The sequence below is a fragment of the Notolepis coatsorum genome (assembly GCF_963971535.1).
Source record: "Notolepis coatsorum genome assembly, chromosome: 14".
In the NCBI taxonomy this organism is placed as follows: Eukaryota; Metazoa; Chordata; class Actinopteri; order Aulopiformes; family Paralepididae; genus Notolepis; species Notolepis coatsorum.
In genome coordinates, this window is record NC_140178.1 from 27,010,918 (window position 1) to 27,031,518 (window position 20,601).

Consider the following 20,601-nt stretch of genomic DNA (forward strand, 5'->3'; position numbering starts at 1 on the left):
CAGACTACAGAGAGTGGCCCGTTCAGCCGAACGCACAATTGGAGGTGGGCTTCCCACTCTCCAGGATATTTACAACAAGCGTTGCAGGGGCAAGGCTAAGAGAATAATCAAAGACTCTAGTCACCCAAACAACTGCCTCTTTGAACTGCTGCGGTCAGGCAAGCGATACCGGAGTCTCATGGCCAGTACAGAGAGACTCAGAAGGAGCTTCTATCCCCAGGCCATCAGGATGCTCAACGACAATGACACTATGTAACAACCCATCATCTATTCTACACTCACAGCAAACATATCCACACGTACACACTCACTTTAAATAAACACTCACCTTAACACCCACTTTACTCACTTTAGACACTTTAACACACTTTATATTTATTAAGTAAAGAGATTTGCACTATTCATACCTCATTGCACCTTACCCTACGTTTGTACCTCATCTCATTTCTGCATTGTACCTCACTGTTACTCTTTTTACTCTGTATTGTTACTCTGTATTGTATATTGTATGTATATTGACTGAATACGTACTTTTGACTTTTTCTATTTTATACTTTTTATCTAGCACACTCCCAGGACACTCCTCGTACAGAAAAAAAGCATTTCATGATAACGTATTCTGTATTTTACTATGACAATTAAACAAACTTGAAACTTGAATCTTTTCCACCAAAAGAAATCCCCAAAGAATATCTTTTATCAAAGTAGGTCATTTCTTTTTTGCACTCAAATACCTTTTGAAGTGGGTTCTCTTCAGACATGAATATTCAAGTTAAACATCTATTTCCTTTGATTTGCAATTCACTTTCACTGAAGTGGTGTGACCTCACTGGATATCGGCCTGCACTCATTACCACACGTGTAGCACCAGAGGGCAGAGTGGAAATATCTCAAAAGAAGGAAGTACGAAACTGGAAATTCTGGGAATTCACGACAACTGGGGCATTGATCGTTGATTTTCGATTGGATATCGTCCTGCTTTTATGTCAGCGAGACCTTTAACCCTTTCACTGCCGCGCTACCAAACGGTTAACCCTTTCACTGCGACAATACACAGATGGTTAACCCTTTCACTGCCACACGACAGCCGGTTAAGCCGGCGACCGTCGGTTGTGTGATAGTAAAGGGTTAACCTTCTGTCGTGTGGCAGTGAAAGGGTTACTAAAACCCTACTGCGCCCACATCAGATGGGGCCGTCGCGTGCCACTCACAGCTCACAAAACAATGAGGCCTTTCTCTTTCTCTGGCTGAATGTCGTTCTCCGGGTCGCGCTGGCTCTCGTTACGTCGGTCAGTCTGGATCAGATATGTTATGTATGCTCACTCGGCTATGCAGTAGTGGCCTAAGTCCTTTAATGCATTTACAATACATACTAGGCCTACTCTGGTAATCCCCCCGGCTATGCAACCTTTTAAAAGCAGGGGCTGTCGCGGAGGCCGTAGAGATAGCTGGTGGTACGGCCAAGATCAGAGTCTCTTATCTCTGTGGAACTGTGTTGCTGACATCATCCCTGGTGCAGATCATTCCAAAAAGATATGGCAGAAAAAAACCATGCTCACACAGACTTCCTGGCGTTCCTGAGCTCCAAGAATTCAAATGGGTCACGTTGTGTTACAAAGTTCAGTCAGAATTTTTTTTAGTAGTCACCACGAAACAAAGAGCAAAAGAGTGTAGCCTATTATTATTGTCTGATGGAGAGATTACACTTAGGCCTGTTATCTAACGCCCAATGATCATGTTGCAGGTCCCATTATGTAACCCGGCTGCTATGGACTCATGTGACACCTCGCACTTCAACATGGGCTCCATCTGTGTTTCTTCATACGTTTTGTCACAAGTTACAACGTGCCGTTACGTTACCATACATACTGCGAAGCAAACTAGTTATAAAGTGGCTCAGGAGGTAGTAGAGCAGCCATCCGGTAATAATCAGACGGTTCCCGGGTTTGATTCTAGCTCCTCTCGGCAGCTTGTCGAAGTGTCCTTGAGCTGAGCAGGTTGGCACCTTGCATGAATGTACTGTATGGGTGAATGTGAGACATATACGTTTTAAACGTAGGCAACATTACATGTATTGAATGAATGAATGAATGAATGAATGAATGAATGAATGAATGAATGAATGAATGAATGAATGAATGAATGAATGAATGAATGAAACTTTATTTAACAGATTGCAGAATGGGTACAATACAGTACGGCTCAATACAAACAATTGTTAAGGGGATGCAGACCAGAGAAAGACGTTTGTCTTGTTTACATCAGGGTCCCCCATTTTCAATTCATAGTGAATGATCATTATGTGTTGGGTGGGCACAGGCCACTGAGAGATTCCAAATGAGAGAAGAGAAGAGAATAAGAATAAGAATAAGAATAATAACTTTATTTATATAGCACCATTCATACAGATTGCAGCTCAAAGTGCTTTACACACACAAAAAAAGAAATAATAATATAATAATAATTATTATTATAATTATAATAATAATAATAATAATAATAATAATAATAATAATAATAATAATAATAATAATAATATATATATATATATATATATATATATATATATATATATATATATATATATATATATATATATATATATATATATATATATATATATATATATATATATAATTATAAACACTCATAAAATAAGGATGGAAATGATAAGACATTAATAATAATCGTAACAATTGTAATAAAACAACTAGATAACGTCCCAAAAGTATGAAGATCTGATAAAGTGCCTGTCCCTCTCTTCCATCCACCACCACATGCAGCACCATGCTCACACGAACCTCGGCTGACAACGCCCATCTGCTCCACGATTGGTCCAATCGTGAGACGCACCACTCGTCGAGTCACGCTATTGGTTCAAATAAAAGTCATTTAAAAATGTTCACACAATGACTGAAGGGAAGAAAATAAAAATCACAATTTTCTTTTGGATGAGTGCGGCGGTGAACATCTCATTCATTGATCTGGCTGCTTGTGTGTTCGCCTGGCTGTACGGGGTTTAAAGTTGGGGCTGGCTACCCCTGATGCTTATGTACATGATGATGAGTTTACGAAGTTGAAGTTAGCTGCTATTCGTAGCAGAATGGTATTAAGGAAAAGACTAAAATTGTGCCTTTATGTGGTGTTGTGTTGCCGGTTAGCTGCTGATGTAGCAGCGTAACAAGTAGCGCAGATATAACGTTAGCTCGGTGGATTGTTAGGCCTTCCTTAATATCCTTTATTGTTTATTATTCCTACCGGCATCACGTCAGTTAGCTTTAGCAAGCGACGCTTTTCTTCCTTTTCTGTGTAACGATCATAAAAGACATCGAGATGAAGAGAGTGAACAGCCTCCAGAGGTGAGATCTGAGACCCTGACTGATCATGTTACTAATGTGGCTTAATGTTACTTTGTGTTACACCTATACTGGTGGATCTTCTGCTAGATTTCTATCAATGTTGCCACATTTCATATAGCTAGCTAATGTTACACTGTTTATGTTACACGTATCTAACGTTTCTTGTCAGTATATATACCAGTAATGATTCACTTCAGATGGATAGCAGCAAGAGAGAATGGTTTGGTTACACAAGCCTGTTAAATCAACATAGCTATAACAGAGATGTCAAGTGATTTGGCTCTTATCCCCCTTTGTTATTGTTAGGACAAACTACTTAATTAGTGTAATTACTAACTGTTACACAATTACAAACATAGGGTCTAGTGGATGAAGACATTTATTGCAACAGTTTATTATCCATTAGGTATATTAATCCATAAACTATAGCCCACACCAGATATTTGTAAATGTTGTGCTCCACTGTGTAGTTTTGGAAAGAAAGATGTACTCCTGGATAGAATAATTAGTTACAAATGCTTAGAACCTATTATTTCAACACAGATACAATAAATACTCTTTAGAAATGTGATAAGAGAGTAGAATGAAGAGAGGACAGTACACACCACAGCCAAACAGATCAAAACAGATAATTTCTCTAGTTTCAAGCAGTGTGTTCCAGGGATTCAGTTCTGAAGATATATATATATGGTGCACTATTTTGACTTTTCAGAGGTGGACATTTCCATCCTAAAACGGGTCGACACAGCGTAAGCTTGAATCTACAACCTTTAGCGGTTTGTTTTCGGCAATGTGACGTGACGACTGCAGCCTCCTACAGTTACGTTGTGTTGTGTGTTTTTCAGGTTCATGAACAGGCGGGCCTCTGCTAACTGCCGCTACCAGCCCACCTGCTATGAGCATGCTGCAAACTGCTACACACATGCGGTGAGGGCCTCACTTCTAGCCAATGTTATTTACAGTACAAAGTCATGCTGGGTCAGCGTAAAGTCCTCACCCCCGGTTGCTTTAATTCAAGTCTAGGACATAAACAGTGGACGACACCGACCTGTTTTTAAGTCAAGATGCCCTTGTTGTTGGTCAGTGTAACATTAACCTTGTATTAAAACCGTTATTATTACCCGGTTTGTGCCTGTGTACAGTTCCTCATCGTGCCTGCCTTCGTGGGCATGGCGCTGCTGCATCGCATGTCTGATGACCGCTGGCAGAGGATCACAGCCTGGGTGTATGGCATCGGCCTGTGTGGTCTGTTCCTGGTCTCCACTGTGTTCCATGTCGTCACCTGGAAGAAGAGTCACATGAGGTGAGGAGGAGGAGGAGCCTGATGTGATATCATGGTCGAGCTTCAGAATCAGGCGTGCATCAATATACCTGATGCAGATACTACGGATTCTGAGTTCAAAACTCCCTCCCTACTGCTGGCCAATACTGTGAAGAGTATTGAGTTGATTAATGTTACTGAACAGTATAGACTTAGACCATTCGTTTAGTATTACATTATTGTAGTATTGGGGAAATGATCTGATACCAATACCCGGTGTCTGTCTGCCCATTATCATATACAAGTATCTGTCTTAGCCTGGCTGTCTGCCCAATATCATATACAAGTATCTGTCTTAGCCTGGCTGTCTGCCCAATATCATATACAAGTATCTGTCTTAGCCTGGCTGTCTGCCCAATATCATATACAAGTATCTGTCTTAGCCTGGCTGTCTGCCCAATATCATATACAAGTATCTGTCTTAGCCTGGCTGTCTGCCCAATATCATATACAAGTATCTGTCTTAGCCTGGCTGTCTGCCCAATAGCATACAAGTATCTGTTTTAGCCTGGTGTCTGGCTGTCTGCCCAATATCATATGCAAGTATTTGTTTTAGCCTGGTGTCTGGCCAATATCCTATATAAGTATCTGTTATAGCCTGGTGTCTGGCTGTCTGCCCAATATCCTATATAGATACGATAAGATATTCCTTTATTGATCCCCTTGGGGAAATTCAGGCATCATAACAGCATGGGGGAGGGGGAGGGGAGGTACAGGTAGTAGAATACATACAGGTCACAGGATTATAGTACAGTGGAGAAGTAAAAAATAAAAATAGAATAAAAAGGCAGTGTAAACAATATACAATGTAGTTAACTCTGGACATGTGCATATATATGGGCAACAAGGTGCGAGATGAGGGTATGTATGCCCTCTCAGTTATTTTGCCCTACAATAAATATGGTTACAATATATAATCTAAAGAAACAAAATGCTAAAATGCCAAATGCAAAAAATATGCAAAGCGTTACTGGACTCCTGGCCTCAACCGCACATTAATCAGAGCGGGGGCTGTATGTCCGAACACAAAGATGCAAATTATTCCACCTGGAGCTTACCCTCCCAGCTCCCTAGTCCTAAATCCACGTAATTACAACCCACACCCATGTCTGAATGCAACAGATCATTGTCTGCAGTATTGGAGTGAGTGGGCGTATTGATTAATATAGACCAACCATGTTCTATACACAACCATGTTGCATACAGGCTGCCTTTTTCCACTGATAATTAAATGAAAACATATGTATGGGTTGTGAATAAAATGTATATCTGTGTTATCTTCATTCTCTTAAATTTCATTTCCGAACAAGGACAAGACACACAAGGCATTTGTCTCATCATGATTTGAGCGAGACTGCAGCAAAATCGTATTTATATTAATTGTGTGCTTCTCGCAGTGTTTCAGCCTCTATGAAGCGATTATTAAGTGGTCATAATTTGTTAAATAGGTCAGCTTTTGCTCAATAATGCTTTGAAACAGGAGATCTTTGAAATATCAAGTCAAGATGAGGATGAGAGATATGAAACGCTGTTTGCTCATCATCCAAAAATATTTACATAAATTAACAGTTCATGAGTAACATAAACGTTTTGGATTGATTGTAAACCATTTATATAGTTTCACTGCGTCTTCTTTTTCACTGTACAGAACACCGTTTGTCGCTTATTTCACTCTGTACAGAATACCATTGACCCATATCTAATTTAATTTCAAACCTTTATTCTATATATATATATATATATATATATATAATCAAAATGATGATCTTCTGTACACGGGCAGAGGAGGTAGTGTAGTGGCTATTTGTCAACAACAAACAATAAAAACTAAAAGCCACTGAAGCACCAGGCAGGCAGCGAATCTTACGCAGATCAGGAAGTCCATTGTCCACACAGGCATTGACGTTTTGTGGCATTTATTCAGCTTAAAGAACAATACAGCAAAAATATGTTTAAAATGATGTTAAATGTTTGCTTGGCTCTCCCTGACGCTGGTAAAAAACCAGACACCTTCCCTGGTGCCCACTGACTGCTGCTGTGCTCTAATCAGTTAAATAAACCCAGCTGTCCTCCCCAATTGCCCAAAAACCTTCAAAATAAAAGCATTTAGCTGCAACTCAACTTAAATAATATGGCTGTAAACAAATTAATTCTACAAAACCACATAACAAATAAATATATTAAATAAATGTGAAAATATTGAATATCTCCCACAGGTAGGCTTTAGTGCATCGTGCCCTTGCTCTACCTAGGTGCCTCGCCTAAACCCCAGGGCAGCATGTGCCCGGACACGTCCGCCCTGGAGACTCGCACGCCGCATGCTTCATGTCCAAAAAGGAGCCTCCAGGTGACGATGCCCGCGCCCCGTTCCCCACGCGCCGTCCCCAGAGCACGTTTGAAAAGGGCTTCAGTGACATCACTGCCCTGCTTATGTGACACTGAGTAAAGCCGATAACGGGCCCCCTGCCTAACATTAAAGAACGTTGTGTCCTTTTGTGTTAATTTCAGATCCGTGGAGCATTGCTTCCACATGTGCGACAGAGTGTTCATCTACGTCTTCATCGCTGCCTCCTACACGCCTTGGTAAGTCGCGGGTGGCGAACCGGGGCTCTTTAAACAATAACATCTTTATTGCCGTAAGGCCTGTAGAGATGACCTCGTAACGGGAAGGTTAGTGTGGTGTGAATAACCGTCTCGTCTCGTACGCAGGTTGAATCTGCGTGAGCTGGGTCCTCTGGCGGCTCACATGCGCTGGTTTGTGTGGCTGATGGCTGCCGCCGGGACAATATACGTCTTCAAGTATCATGAAAAGTGAGCATCGTCATGACATTATCTTGTGGTTTTCGTGCTACCGCTGTTCCCTCCAAAAATGTAAAGCATACTGTGTGTGTGTGGTGGAGGGTTGGTACGGGTGTTCATAAATGTGTATTTAAAGGCGCTATAGATAAATAAATAAAAATATGTAGACTAATCATTAAAAACACACCCACAGAGCTTTTAGAAAGGTGCAAAATAAAAGTATTGCCCCCCCCCCCCCCCCCCCCCCCAAAAAAATGATTGACTAATGAATTTATCATAAGAGAAATGTTGCGGGTGCATCGTGCCCTCGCTCTACCTAGGTGCCTCGCCTAAACCCCAGGGCAGCATGTGCCCGGACACGTCCGCTCTAAACGGAGCCTCCAGGCGTCGATGCCCCGCGCCCCGCCGCCCCGTTCTCCACGCGCCGTCCCCAGAGCCCGTTTGAAAAGGGCTTCAGTGACATCACTGCCCTGCTTATGGGCAATTCCAGCGTTATGGATGTTACATTCAGAGAGAAAATTGGAAACTTAACTTAACATTGACAAAGCATCGTTTTGAATTGGAAGTATAATTTACACATTTTAGTTACACTTATTGAGATACAGATGAGCCTGCAGTAAAAAAAAAATTTGCCTTTTGGATTTTGAGATACAAAATACACAGCGTTATGCATGTTACGGAAATGGACAAGCTTTTCGGACTCACTGAACACATGATGAAAACTCTGTGAATATTTTTTTCAAAGAATAACATGTTTACTATCACTTTGTAGGGAAGGGTTTGAGGTACCCAAAAAACATTCAGGAAAACCTGGCATTTCCTCTCAAGGAATGAATCACAAAAAAGTGCCGTTATGGATGTTGCATTTTTGCGTTATGGATGTTACACGTCTGAAATAGACAAAAAACACTATCAAAAATAGGGCTTTACCCACATGTGTTTGACTTCGGTGGACCATTTTGAGGGTCAAACCAGTCTGGATTCATGTTGTAGTCTGAAAAAATGCCAGGAAATGCTACTTCCGGTTTTGCACTCAAACAGGAACGGAAGTAATGTTACTGTGACATCACAAATGTTCTAGAATGTTTGATTATGACATCATACTGTGACATCACAAATGTTCTAGAATGTCTATTATGACATCATACTATGACATCACAAATGTTCTATTATGACATCATACTGTGACATCACAAAAATCACACAAAAAAATTATAATTTTTGTTGTCTTAAATAGTTAAAAAATATCAGTCATTTCTGAAAATAAATTACAAAAAGTTTTTGGAAAATAGCTCTTTATTTGATTAACATAAAAAAGTGTTTTCTATACAGAGATATCGACATTGGTAAATATCGGTATTGGCCAGAACAGCAATATTAATATCGGTTAAATCAGAAAATTCGTTTTGGAGCAATTCCATGAAAATGTCAACCTCACCATGAAAAAGAAAGTTATAAAAAATCAAGTCCAATTCACTCTGCCTGGACTGGTTCAGAGAAATGGTATCTCCCTCTGTTATCCATGTGAGGATTGAGGTGTTCACGAATCTGATCAAAACTGTCTCCCAGGCATACCAGGTGGTCTTCAGTTGTTTATCCTCATCTGGTATGTGGTCCACAATACTGTTCCGGAACAGTTTTGCATCTCTGCACTCCTCGCAAGTGTTCAGCATGCATTGTGGCTCAGTGCTGCAAACCACGGAACTGACAAATTCTGTCGAGCTCTTAAAGACTTTGCGAGGAACATGGCGCTGCACACATTCCAGGAGAAGGGTAGTGTTTTCATGGTACCTACACAGACACACGTTCCTTGGCGTTTCTGAACAGAGACAGACATGAGGTGGCCGGAGTTCAGCAAACTTGGATTTGCCAATTACAATGTCGGGATTGTCCTCCTTAAAACAGCGGTAAGCCTCCATAAGGGACATGGACATGTGGTGTTTCTGAACCCTCTGCTTGACTCCTTCTCTTATGGTCACTGCATCCTTCATTCCTGCGGCCGGTCTTGAAATGTCGTCCCTGGAATAATACTCATTTGGTTTCATTTGGGGTTTCTGTGTTTTTTGGGGTGGGTTTCTTGTCACGATACTCGGCAAAACCATAACAAATACACATGTAGGCTGAGCAGACGCGAGGGGGAGATGGCCGACAGCAGCCGATTAGCAGTAGGCTAACGTGGACACTGCTCTGCCTAGACCAACAATGTGTGAAAAAGTTGTGTCTGGAAATATGTTGGATTTTAATCAAACAAGGAGTCATAAAATACTTCTGATTTAAATCAAACAAAGGGGTCATAATCGGACTTAACAAGACACATTTTTGATAGTGTTTTTTGTCTATTTCAGACGTGTAACATCCATAACGCAAAAATATAACATCCATAACGCACTTTTTTGTGATTCATTCCTTGAGAGGAAATGCCAGGTTTTCCTGAATGTGCTTTTTGGGTACCTCAAACCCATCCCTACAAAGTGATAGTAAACATGTTATTCTTTGAAAAAGATATTCACAGAGTTTTCATCATGTGTTCAGTGAGTCCGAAAAGCTTGTCAATTTCCATAACATCCATAACGCTGTGTATTTTGTCACCTATCTCAAAATCCAAAAGGTCAAAACATTTCTTATTGCAGGCTCATCTTTATCTCAATAAGTGTAACTAAAATGTGTAAATTATACTTCAAACAAAGGGGTCATAATCGGACTTAACAACACACATTTGCAATGTAACATCCGTCACTTGCAATGTAACATCCATAACGGTAACATCCATAACACTTGTAAAGAATACAAAAAATAAGACCAGAATGACTAATTGTTGCTAATATGTCATCTTTATAAAAGTTAGCTTTGCTTAGGAAGTTTGGTTGACATTGCATTCCAGATGCATGTTTTATGACAACTTTTCCTGGAAAACGTTATGGATGTTACATTCGCTGTCCCATAAAGGGGCATTATAACAGCATGCTTCACCTGCCAATAGAAAGACACAAAGTACATAATTGATTCACATATTTATACAACAGCCCTTCATGACCAAAGGTGAGGTTAGAAAAATATCTGTTGATTTTTTTGCCATTCTGGCCATTCAGAAAGTCATACAATTAGGTTAATCGAAAAATAAAATGTTACATCATTGTGTCTCCTCCTGTAGTGTGAAAAAACATGCATTCTCATAAATATTACGATCAAATCTATTTTGTACTTCAAAATATAGACCTTGATGATACATTTGAAATTGGTTTGGTTATGATCATGTTATTTAAATTTTTTCATGGTGAAGTTGACATTTGCATGGAATTGCCCTTATGTGACATTGAGGCCATGTTTAGACGGAAACGCTAGCAGGTGAATCCGGAAAAATATTTTTTCGGATGTGCCTTTTGTTTATACGGCAACAGCGTTTTTGCGGGGAGAATCCGCAAAAAAGTGAGACCACTTTCCTGGGTGGAAATCCTAGAAACGATACACCTTCGCGCTATCATCTGAAGAGTCAAACCGCATAAAACTATGACGAAATGGTTGTCAAGGCTCTCGTCGCGTACTGCTTACGTCACAGGCATGCGCCAGTAGCCTAGAAGCGTAAACAAAGCGAACAAGCATGTCTGATTATATCCACGGAGATCACCTGAAGGCTACATTGGCAGTACTTTTAAATACACAAGAATCAGTCCAGCGGCTATCGCAACTATTAGTGACTGGAGCCACTGTCTGTGTGATTCTGCTTTGGTCCAATCACATTCCCCCAACCACAGTCTGCGAATCAGAGGCAGAGTAGGGCGGGTCTTCACAGCATGCCTGGTTGTCTCAACGACCTGAGGCAGTGTAGCGTAGGGTTGCGTGAATATTTTCCCTAACGGAGTTGCACTTCCGCGTTCGGTTTGCGCAATCTGATTGGCCAGGTCATGTGACATCTGCGCCAATCGTGTGACAGCGGGGCTCCGGCGTCTCGAGTTGACACAGCCTCGTCTGCACGCAGAATTCCATCTCAAAACACTAGTCTAAACGCAACATTAAAAGTGAGACCGCAAGACGACTTGCGGTTTCTGTTCAGACTCTCTCCGTCTAAACATGGCCTGAGTAAAGCCGATAACAGGTCCCCTGCCTAACATTAAAGAACGTTGTGTCTTTTGTGTTAATTTCAGCTCAATCGCATCGGCGACCCTGAGAAAGACAATGCATGTGTGTGTGTGTGTGTATTCCTGTGTGTGTGTGCCATGTCGACATGTCCCATGTCGTTGCATGCCAAATAAAGACGTCTCTAAAGAGGTCCTGCATTATTATTATTATGCTGGTGCTCTAGTGTGACATCTAGTGGCTGAATGTTATCTATAGCACCTTTTTAAAGGAACACGCCAACTTTTTGGGAAATTAGCTTATTTGCCATCTACCCTGGAGTTAGACAAGCAGATTACATACCCGTTTCATCTCTGTGCATGCATTAGGCTTAGGGAACAGCCGCACCGTTAGCCTAGCTTAGCATCATTGTGCCTAGCGATGGTCGATAGGTAAGCTAGCGATCAGAGCGGAAGCCAATGGATTGGTGAGGGGGCGCGGGAGTAAAGCTCACAACATGTCACGCAAATGGCCCATGTAGTGACACACCCACACAAATGCACCACCCTGTGGCGGGGTCCCGCAATGTCACAACTAAAGCGAATGCAGCCTTAGAATATCAGTGCTGTTGCTCGTACCACTCCACCACCTGGTCCTGATCTCAAGTTCAAGTTTCTTTATTAGTTGTCATACAGAAGTACAGAATACTTTTATACAAAATGCTTCTTTCTGTTACGCTCCAGAGACTGTGCTAGACAAAAATAGATAAGTATAAAATAAAATAAGTATAGCAAGTATAAAATAGAAGTCACGTAAGTAGGCACAAGTGTTCAGTATGTACATATGTACAATGTTCAATGAGTAGAAGTAACTGAGTATACTATACAATATACTAATATACAATATACTATATAGTGCAAAGCAGAAATGGGATGAGGTACAATTTAGGTACAATTTACAGTAAGGTGTAATGAGGTATGGGTTGTAGTGCAAATTCTTTACCAATAAATATAAAGTGTGTGTGGGTGTTCTAAAGTGTGTAGAGTGGGTGCTGCAGTGAGTTGTTTGTTTAAAGTGAGTGGATGTGTGTGCTGTGAGTGAATTTGATGGTTGTTACATAGTGTTATTGTTCGTTGAGCATCCTGATGGCCTGGGGATAGAAGCTTCTTCTGAGTCTTTCTGTGCTTGCCATGAGACTCTGCCCCTCCTGGTCCTGCTCTGCCCCTCCCCTTCCTGGTCCTGCTCTGCCCCTCCCCCTCCTGGTCCTGCTCTGCCCCTCCCCCTCCTGGCGCTGCTCTGCCCCTCCCCCTCCCGGTCCTGCTCTGCCCCTCCCCCTCCTGCCCGTCTCTCTGTTCACTCCTCTGTTGCTGCCTTTGGTTTGGTTGAAATGTTACTTTTAGAAAAGCCATATGAACCCTCTAAGTTCTGTCAATTCTTTGTTCCCCCAGATATAAACTTGTCGAGCTGGCCTTCTATTTGACAATGGGGTTTTTCCCTGCGCTGGTCGTGACATCAATGGTAATTATACTCCATCAGCCTCATTTGCATGCCGTGTCTCATCTGCGCTGCTCTTGCTTATCCAACGTCGGCCAATCACAGCGAGGCCTGAGTGTTTGTGCTTTTGTTACTTCCTCTTCGTGGAGACAGACGGCACATTGGGGCGACAGTGGCTCAGGAGATTGATTGATTGAAAACTTTATTAACAGATTACGGCTCAATACACAATTGTTAAGGGGATGCAGACCAGAGACAGACTTTCATCTGGTTTACATCAGGGTCCCCCATTTTCAATTCATCATGACATTTATGACACACGACATACAGATAGATATACAGTACTCAAGGTAGGTTACTTTATTATATAGTAATTTTTTTTTTTTTTTAATTTTTTTTTAAACAAACACATAAACAAACATGACAACACACGATTAGATATACAAGCATTGTAAAACAGTGTACATCAGTTAACTCATCGTTTGGATAAATGTCTTATACAAGATATACCCCTAATACCTGCTATCTATTCCCCTACACACATATGCTCCTGCTCGCATCCCCCGCCCTGGACCCCCCCATGGATAATCCATCCATTATCCTTCGCTCCTAACCAAACACTACCATTAAATGCTAGCTTTTATTCTCTCCACCACTTCTAACCACATTGTCAATTTGGATTCATTGAGACCCAAAATTCTTGCTGTAGATATTTCTAGATAAATCACATCGAGATATGTAAGAATCCAGACCTTTCGGCACATTTTTTCCGGTTGAAACCATCGTGATGCTATCAGTTTTTTAGCCACTGTAATACCAGCTAAAACCAATATATATAGTAATTTTTGTATTTTTTTGCATTGCTCATTGCTCATACATTGATAATTGTTTATATTTTCTTTATTATTTTTTCTATTCTGTTTGATTTGACTCATTTCCTTATGTTGATTCAATACGTTGAGTGTGTATATATACATATATAATGTATTCATCTTTTATTTGATATATATTTAGTATTATTGTATATTCCTTCCACAGTGATATATTTTTTGACATAGCCTACCATTAAGTGGATTGTGTCTTTGCTGACCCCTTCTGACTGTCATGTTATGTATATGCTGTGCCTCCATTTGTTGAGCACCAGCTGTCTCTCATTGCAATTAGACTCTCCTAGAGTTCTGGATTCTCCATATTATTCAGAGTTTTGTTTGGTCTTAGTTACCTATACCCTGATGAAGGCCCTATGTAGGCCGAAACATGTTGGTTTCTTTTAAATGTTCTAAATAATGTGAGCCATTAAATAAAGGCTTTTAAAAATGTGTAGAGCTGCCTTGGACTTCAACTCTTTTCTATAGATATACAGTACTGTTACATCCAGACATTTATGACATACAAGATATACAAATATACAGTCCTGTTTAAGAGACGGAGATCATAAAAGAAAATATATACATTCGAGGGGGAAGAAACTGTACATTGGAGGGGGTTGGGTGGGTTTGGACATTTACCGGGACCAGTTTCGAATTGCAGCCTCCCGTAGGTGCTCTTTGTGAGCGGTTTTGAAGGAGGGTAGGGATTTACATTCTTTTACAGCTGTGTGTAGGGTGTTCCACATTGATGTGGCATAATTGCGAAACGTGTTTAGTCCCTTGTTTGAGCCGAATCTGGGTTTAACATGATTTGTCAAACTCCCTCTGGTTTTGTGTTCGTGGAATTCACTGACCTTTGGGAAGTATTTCGTCATGTACATGGGTATCTTAGTGGTGTAGTGTATCTTGTAGACCAGGCCCATTGCAAGTTGCTGTACTCTGTCGTCTACACTAAGCCATCCTAGGTTGTCAAAGTTGGCAGGGGTGAGGTGGGTTTCAGGAGTAAGGTCAAGCAGTAGTCTGACTAGTTTGTTTTGTGATGTTTGTAGTTTTAGGGCCTTTGAGGTGCTTTGGTACCATGAGGTGCAAGCACAGTCGTAGTACCCTTGAATGAGTGCTCTTGTTTTAGAGTCTTCAAGGTATTCTTGTTTACCAGAGAGGAGATTCGGTACAAGAATCTTGTTCGTTGGTTGACTTTTTTGATTACATTGGTTGCCATTTTGTCTCAGGAAAGATTTGCCTCTAGGATGGAACCTAGGTATGTAATTTCATCTTTCATTGTGACAATATTGTCGCCCACTGTAACAGAAAAGCCGTTGGCCTTGCCGAGTTTGTTATTTGATCCAAAGAGAATGGTAGAGCAGTTGTCTGGTAATCCGGAGGTTCTCGTTTCGATTCCCGCTCCTCCTTGGCGGTGTGTCGAAGTGTCCTTGAGCAAGACACTTAACCCCTAACTGCTCCCGATGAGCAGGTTGGCACCTTGCATGGTTGCCTCCGCCGTCGGTGTGTGATTGTGTGAGTGAATGGGTAAAATGTGAGGAACAAATTGTAAAAGCACTTTGGAATGCAGCCATTTACATTAGTTTCCCAGTGCTGCTACCAATACAGTAAGAACTGGGAAAGTGTCAGAATTACCTACATTCCAGCTGTATGTCTGCTCCATCAAACAAACTATATATTCCTACTATAAAAAGTGTGTATGTGTGGTGGTGGTGATGCTGTTAAAACCTCAGTTCTGCAGTCTCTGTTGCCCCCTTGTGGTGATCTGTGAATAGTGTACCCTTACCCTTGAGGGCATTCACACACACCTGCCTTGTTTAGTGTGGTTGGGGGGCATTCACCCTCTCGGTGCCGTTCATTTGGGTCTGTGTGAACACCGGAATCAAACTCCAGTCCGTGTCTTGGTCCGGAGTGGTTTGTTTGAGGTGAGAAAGCAACCGGACCAACAGTGGGAAGATCCCGAAAAAGTGCACATTTAAATGCTGATTTTAGTTCAAATATTTTCCATATATTTCCGAATTTTCATCGTCACAATTATCTTCGCTGCTGTTTTAGGTGGACCGTTAATTTGAAAACGTTTGCTATTTCACAACATTTGTGCAAGCCAAAGTGGAGATCACAGGATTATTTTTGTTAATATATTTTTGTTAGGATTCTGAATTATGTCCAATAACGGCTGACCTGCAGGAACACATGGCTTTGTTTACAGAGTATGATTCGTTTGTCAATAAAGGCGATGTGACGTATAATAGAATCAATAAAAACTGCAATAAAAGTAACAATTTCACTTTTGATTTGGGACCATTTCAAATGGTCGGAGCATCAAGGCTTTGTGACGTCATCGAGTGACGATGAATTGGTGACTGACTTTGTGCATTGAGTTTTCAGTTTGAGCCATTACGTCCAAATTACATTTATTTCAATGTACCCATATTTTATCCCACTAACCACCATTGGTACCGTCATACTGTCCTAGGCAGTAGGGCCTTTTGCATGATTCACTGGATTTGCTCCAGGATTTGATTATTGATGACATCATCAAGTAGAGCCCTGTCTCTCTGGTGTTCATCTTAAAGCTGCAGTAGACAACTTCGGAGAAAATAGCAAGAGTGAGTTTACCTGCCCAGCAGAAATAGAGTGAGCTCTGCATCACTTTTCAAGCCCATGCACACGTGATAAAGGTTTTCCACAGACTCTCAATATAAAAACAATATTTCCCCAGCCTCTGATTGGCAGTTGGTTTTGCACACTGTGTTTCAGTTTTGATGAGAAATGCGATGGTGGTCTTAGTTTTTCGACCCAACCCTGGGATCACCTGATTGGCCAAAAACATCAGCCCGCTGCATCAATAACCAATCGGATGTTTTGGCCTGTCAAGTGGTGTTTCCAGGGTCGCATCGGAAGACAAAGACCACCATCACGTTCCTCGTCAAAGAGCGTGCAAAGGAGGTTGGGAAAGATTTATTTTCTTTAATCCAGCTTCAAGCTGCTGGTGCCTCTGGGAGTCTGGGACACCTTTGTTGCACAGGCTTGAAAAGTGAGTGATTGATTGATTGAAACATGTATTAACAGATTGCAGAATGGGTTCAATACAGTACAGCTCAATACAAACAACTGCTAAGAGGATGAAGACCAGAAAAATACTTTGGTCTTGTTTACACATAAGGGTCCTCCATTTTCAATTCAGCAAGAGTGCAGTTGAATATCCGCTGGGCAGGTCAACTCACACTCGCTTAATTTCTCAGAAGTTGCCGGCCGCAGCTTTAAAAGGGGGGGGGGGGGGGCTTGTTAATCTTCACCATCGAAACGGAGCTATTTTGTGGCGGATCTTCTCTTTGTTACATGGTCTCTGACGCTCTGTCCTGTAATCCTGCAGAACAACACTGATGGGCTTCACGAGCTGGCCTGGGGAGGACTCATCTACTGCCTCGGCGTGTTCTTCTTCAAATCCGACGGCGTCATCCCCTTCGCTCACGCCATCTGGCACGTGTTCGTGGCCCTGGCCGCGGCTGTGCACTACTACGCCATCTGGAAGTACCTCTACAAGAGCCCGGCCACCGAGACCCTCCTGGACTCCTGACGGCTGGGGCCGGAGGTTTTAGTCACCCGGGGCGGAGGCTTGATGTGGGCCCCTCTCTCTCTCTCTCTCTCTCTCTCTCTCTCTCTTGGTGCTCCCTTCCCCCTGGTGGTGATGGGCCCCTCTCTCTCTCTCTCTCTCTCTCTCTCTCTCTCTCTCTCTCTCTCTCGGTGCTCCCCCCTTGGTGCTTCTCTTGTCGAAGCAGCCATGCGTCAGTCTCCCTCACCTGCCCACCGAGGCTGCAGTAACAGCCAAAAAAAAGTTTACGGAAAATGACCACGTATTGTTTACTGTTTTCTAACGAGACGGAGAACAGTTTTTATTTTTAATTTGTCATCTCTCCCCCCGACGTGTGTACAAACCTCCAGGCTCTACTGCTACTGTGCTCCTGATGCTGTTTCGTACAACGTTTGTTCAATTTGGAACCAAAAACAACTCCTGGAAGACGAGTGAATTTTGACTCAATTATTATTATTATAATTATAATAAGCCTCTGCACGTCGGATGAATATGTGTGCAGTATTTGATATCTGTGTTTTGTATCACTTGTGGCGTGAGTCACGTTCCACTCTTGACGTTGTGTCATTTGTGGTGTCATCTCTTTGGTCTCGTGGGTTTCTGTCGAGACCTTTCCACCGAGGGGGGGATGTTGAATGAAGTTCTCAAGCCCGGCTCGGGGGCGTTTCTGAAGCTGATGGAAGTCCCATCGACCCCCAGATCGCCACGTTTTATCCATGTGAACCTTGGAAGCGGCACGCGGAACACGGAAGCTTCTAAAAAGATTTGTTAGCATTTGTCACTTAACCGAGTTGGAACGGTTGAGACTGTGAGCGGAGAGCTCGGACCTAACCCCCCCCCCCCCCCCCCCCTCACTTTGCACTGTACACATCGAATGCGGCTTTTACGGTTTGTGTCTCAACACGTCACTGTGTTTCTCGATCGACATCCAAACGCGGTCTTGATGCTTTGTCGAGATGCTTTGGTCATTTTAAGAATCACATTCGTGTTTCTGTAAATAATTAGCACTTTCTCTCTCTCTTTTTTATTTAAAATGTTTAAGTGTGTGGGTTAGTGTGAGCCAAGTAGCGTAGGAGGCGGGACGACAGAATAAAGCATTTCAGTTGCTGTTTAAAGTAGGATATGTCTACATAGCCTTCGATGCGATGCGCTATCTTGACTTAAAAGCCAAAAATATTCGAAAGAAGATCCGAGCTACTGGGATTGCAAGTCCGCACAAACGGATCACCGCGAGCTCTCAGTCCGTGCTGTATGACGGAAACTGAAGCACATCGATACAATAGGGAGGTGTAGTCTGACGTCACTTTAGTTTCCTGCGCAGTCCACCCCGTATAGGGATTTATCATTGGGAAAATGTATTATCGGCTATTGTAATAATTCTGCCTCATGAACATTGGCAAGCTTTCCATTTTTGCACAAAATGAGTTCCCTTCTATCACTAACAATATTGTTACGCATTTTTGGTTGAAATAAAATTATACATAATTATTTTACGATTAATTGTGAATTGTTTCATGTTGAGCTATAGATTGTGGATGAATACACACAGAAAGGTACACCATGCCAATGTTCATGCTTTATTTGTTTTAAACGAGACAATTTAGAAATGTGTCCATTGGAAATACATTGCAATTTCAAGCGAGGTGGACCGGCCGGAAACGACAACAATGACGTAACCACGTCCACTACACCTCCCTATACAGTCTAAATGATCCCATTCTTCTCCTTTTTCTTTTTGTTTGGTGTTAAGAACGGGGCAGCGGGGTGCATGTACTGTATTTAAGAGCTTCTAGTCGTTCAGTGTTTAGGTTTCTAGGATTCTCTCTGAAGTGTTTGTATGTCGTGCCACTAGAACACTTGATATTCTGCACGGAGCGCCTGGGGATTTGGACCCCGCTGGCCGACGAGTAACGCTGCCTGATGATGGACTTGTTGATTCTCTTTTTTGTGCTTAATCGCGACATGTTTTCTGGATCAAAGGATGAAATATATAGTGCGTATATTTCTTATTGGGAGTCGACTGAACATAATTTTGAATGCTGTCTTTCTTTCTTTTTTTTTTATTGTGAAATGTATCATGAATTCCTTAACCACTCTGTTTTGTAATGTCTGTATCTTGTGTTGGATCATCTCACTGTTCTGGCCTTCGTAGGGGAAGACCGCTTGTTGTCTGGTGCTGTACGTACATCATGAATGCTCCTCCATCACACTGAATATTACCTTTCTAATGTGACAATAAAATAAAACGATAACGCCTGATATCCACACGTTTCTTCTTGTGCCACGTTTCCTGAACGTACACGACGTATAACTTATAACGAGAGTTCCCAAACCTTTCGTTCCAAGAAACCCCCGTAAATACGATGCATATTTGGTCATAAAATGGCGAAATACGATTTGTTCAAGATTCAAGAGGTTTACTCGTCACATACTGTGTACATACACAAGACATATAGTGAAATGAAGGTGGCCATGCCCGCCTTGATTGTGCAAAGAATAAAAATAATAGAATAAAATAGACATGATAAAAAGTACTAAGATACAATACAATGCTAAGCTTACGAATTAAAAGGTAATGGTAACTACTATACAATATACAGTTATACTATGTATACTAAACTATCCTAACTATACTATACAAAAACAGTTACCGGTATGTTTTTTTTTGGTGACCTTTTCTTGTGTTTAAAGTGACCGGTAGTGTGTTTGTGTGTGAGAGAGTGCAGGGTGTGCCTGTGTGTGGAGGGATCAGTCTTGACAAGTCGCTTATGGAGACCGCTAGAGGTCGACACCTTGGATCATACTGTATTGGTTCTGTAAGGGAAACCAAACCAATGTAAACCTCATAATAGAATTGAATAGAAATACTTTTATTATCCAGAGGGAAATTTTACACTGCAAATCGCTCAACATTAAACATTTAGACAGAACAGGTCACGAATAAGAATAACAAATCAAATTGCCTAAGATAAGAATAGAATAAAAATGGAATAAAATATACAGTAAAAAATATACTGAAGTCTACTGTAGGTGTAATATTGCACAGTGCTGTTTCAAAAGCTAAGAGTCCAGGAAGATGGTAACTGTCACTCTGCTCTGTGATGCACTGTT

At 41.6% G+C, this 20,601-nt stretch overlaps 1 protein-coding gene across 1 annotated transcript; it reads left to right on the forward strand.

Annotated features, from left to right (window-relative positions):
- Positions 1 to 2,927: 2,927 nt before the first annotated feature.
- Positions 2,928 to 19,751, forward strand: mmd (monocyte to macrophage differentiation-associated). Its single transcript, XM_084328383.1, has 7 exons — positions 2,928 to 3,359; positions 4,205 to 4,286; positions 4,502 to 4,662; positions 7,189 to 7,263; positions 7,390 to 7,491; positions 12,981 to 13,050; positions 17,272 to 19,751. The coding sequence occupies exons 1-7, from the start codon at positions 3,334 to 3,336 to the stop codon at positions 17,473 to 17,475; spliced, it is 720 nt and encodes a 239-aa protein (XP_084184509.1). The 5' UTR covers positions 2,928 to 3,333; the 3' UTR covers positions 17,476 to 19,751.
- Positions 19,752 to 20,601: the final 850 nt, after the last annotated feature.

Excerpts from the sequence above, each read along its gene's own strand:
- mmd (XM_084328383.1), top strand. The coding sequence starts at position 3,334 with ATGAAGAGAGTGAACAGCCTCCAGAG. Across the intron at positions 7,264-7,389 it reads GCTGCCTCCTACACGCCTTG|GTTGAATCTGCGTGAGCTGG; the intron begins GTAAGTCGCGGG and ends TCTCGTACGCAG. Across the intron at positions 7,492-12,980 it reads GTCTTCAAGTATCATGAAAA|ATATAAACTTGTCGAGCTGG; the intron begins GTGAGCATCGTC and ends TTGTTCCCCCAG.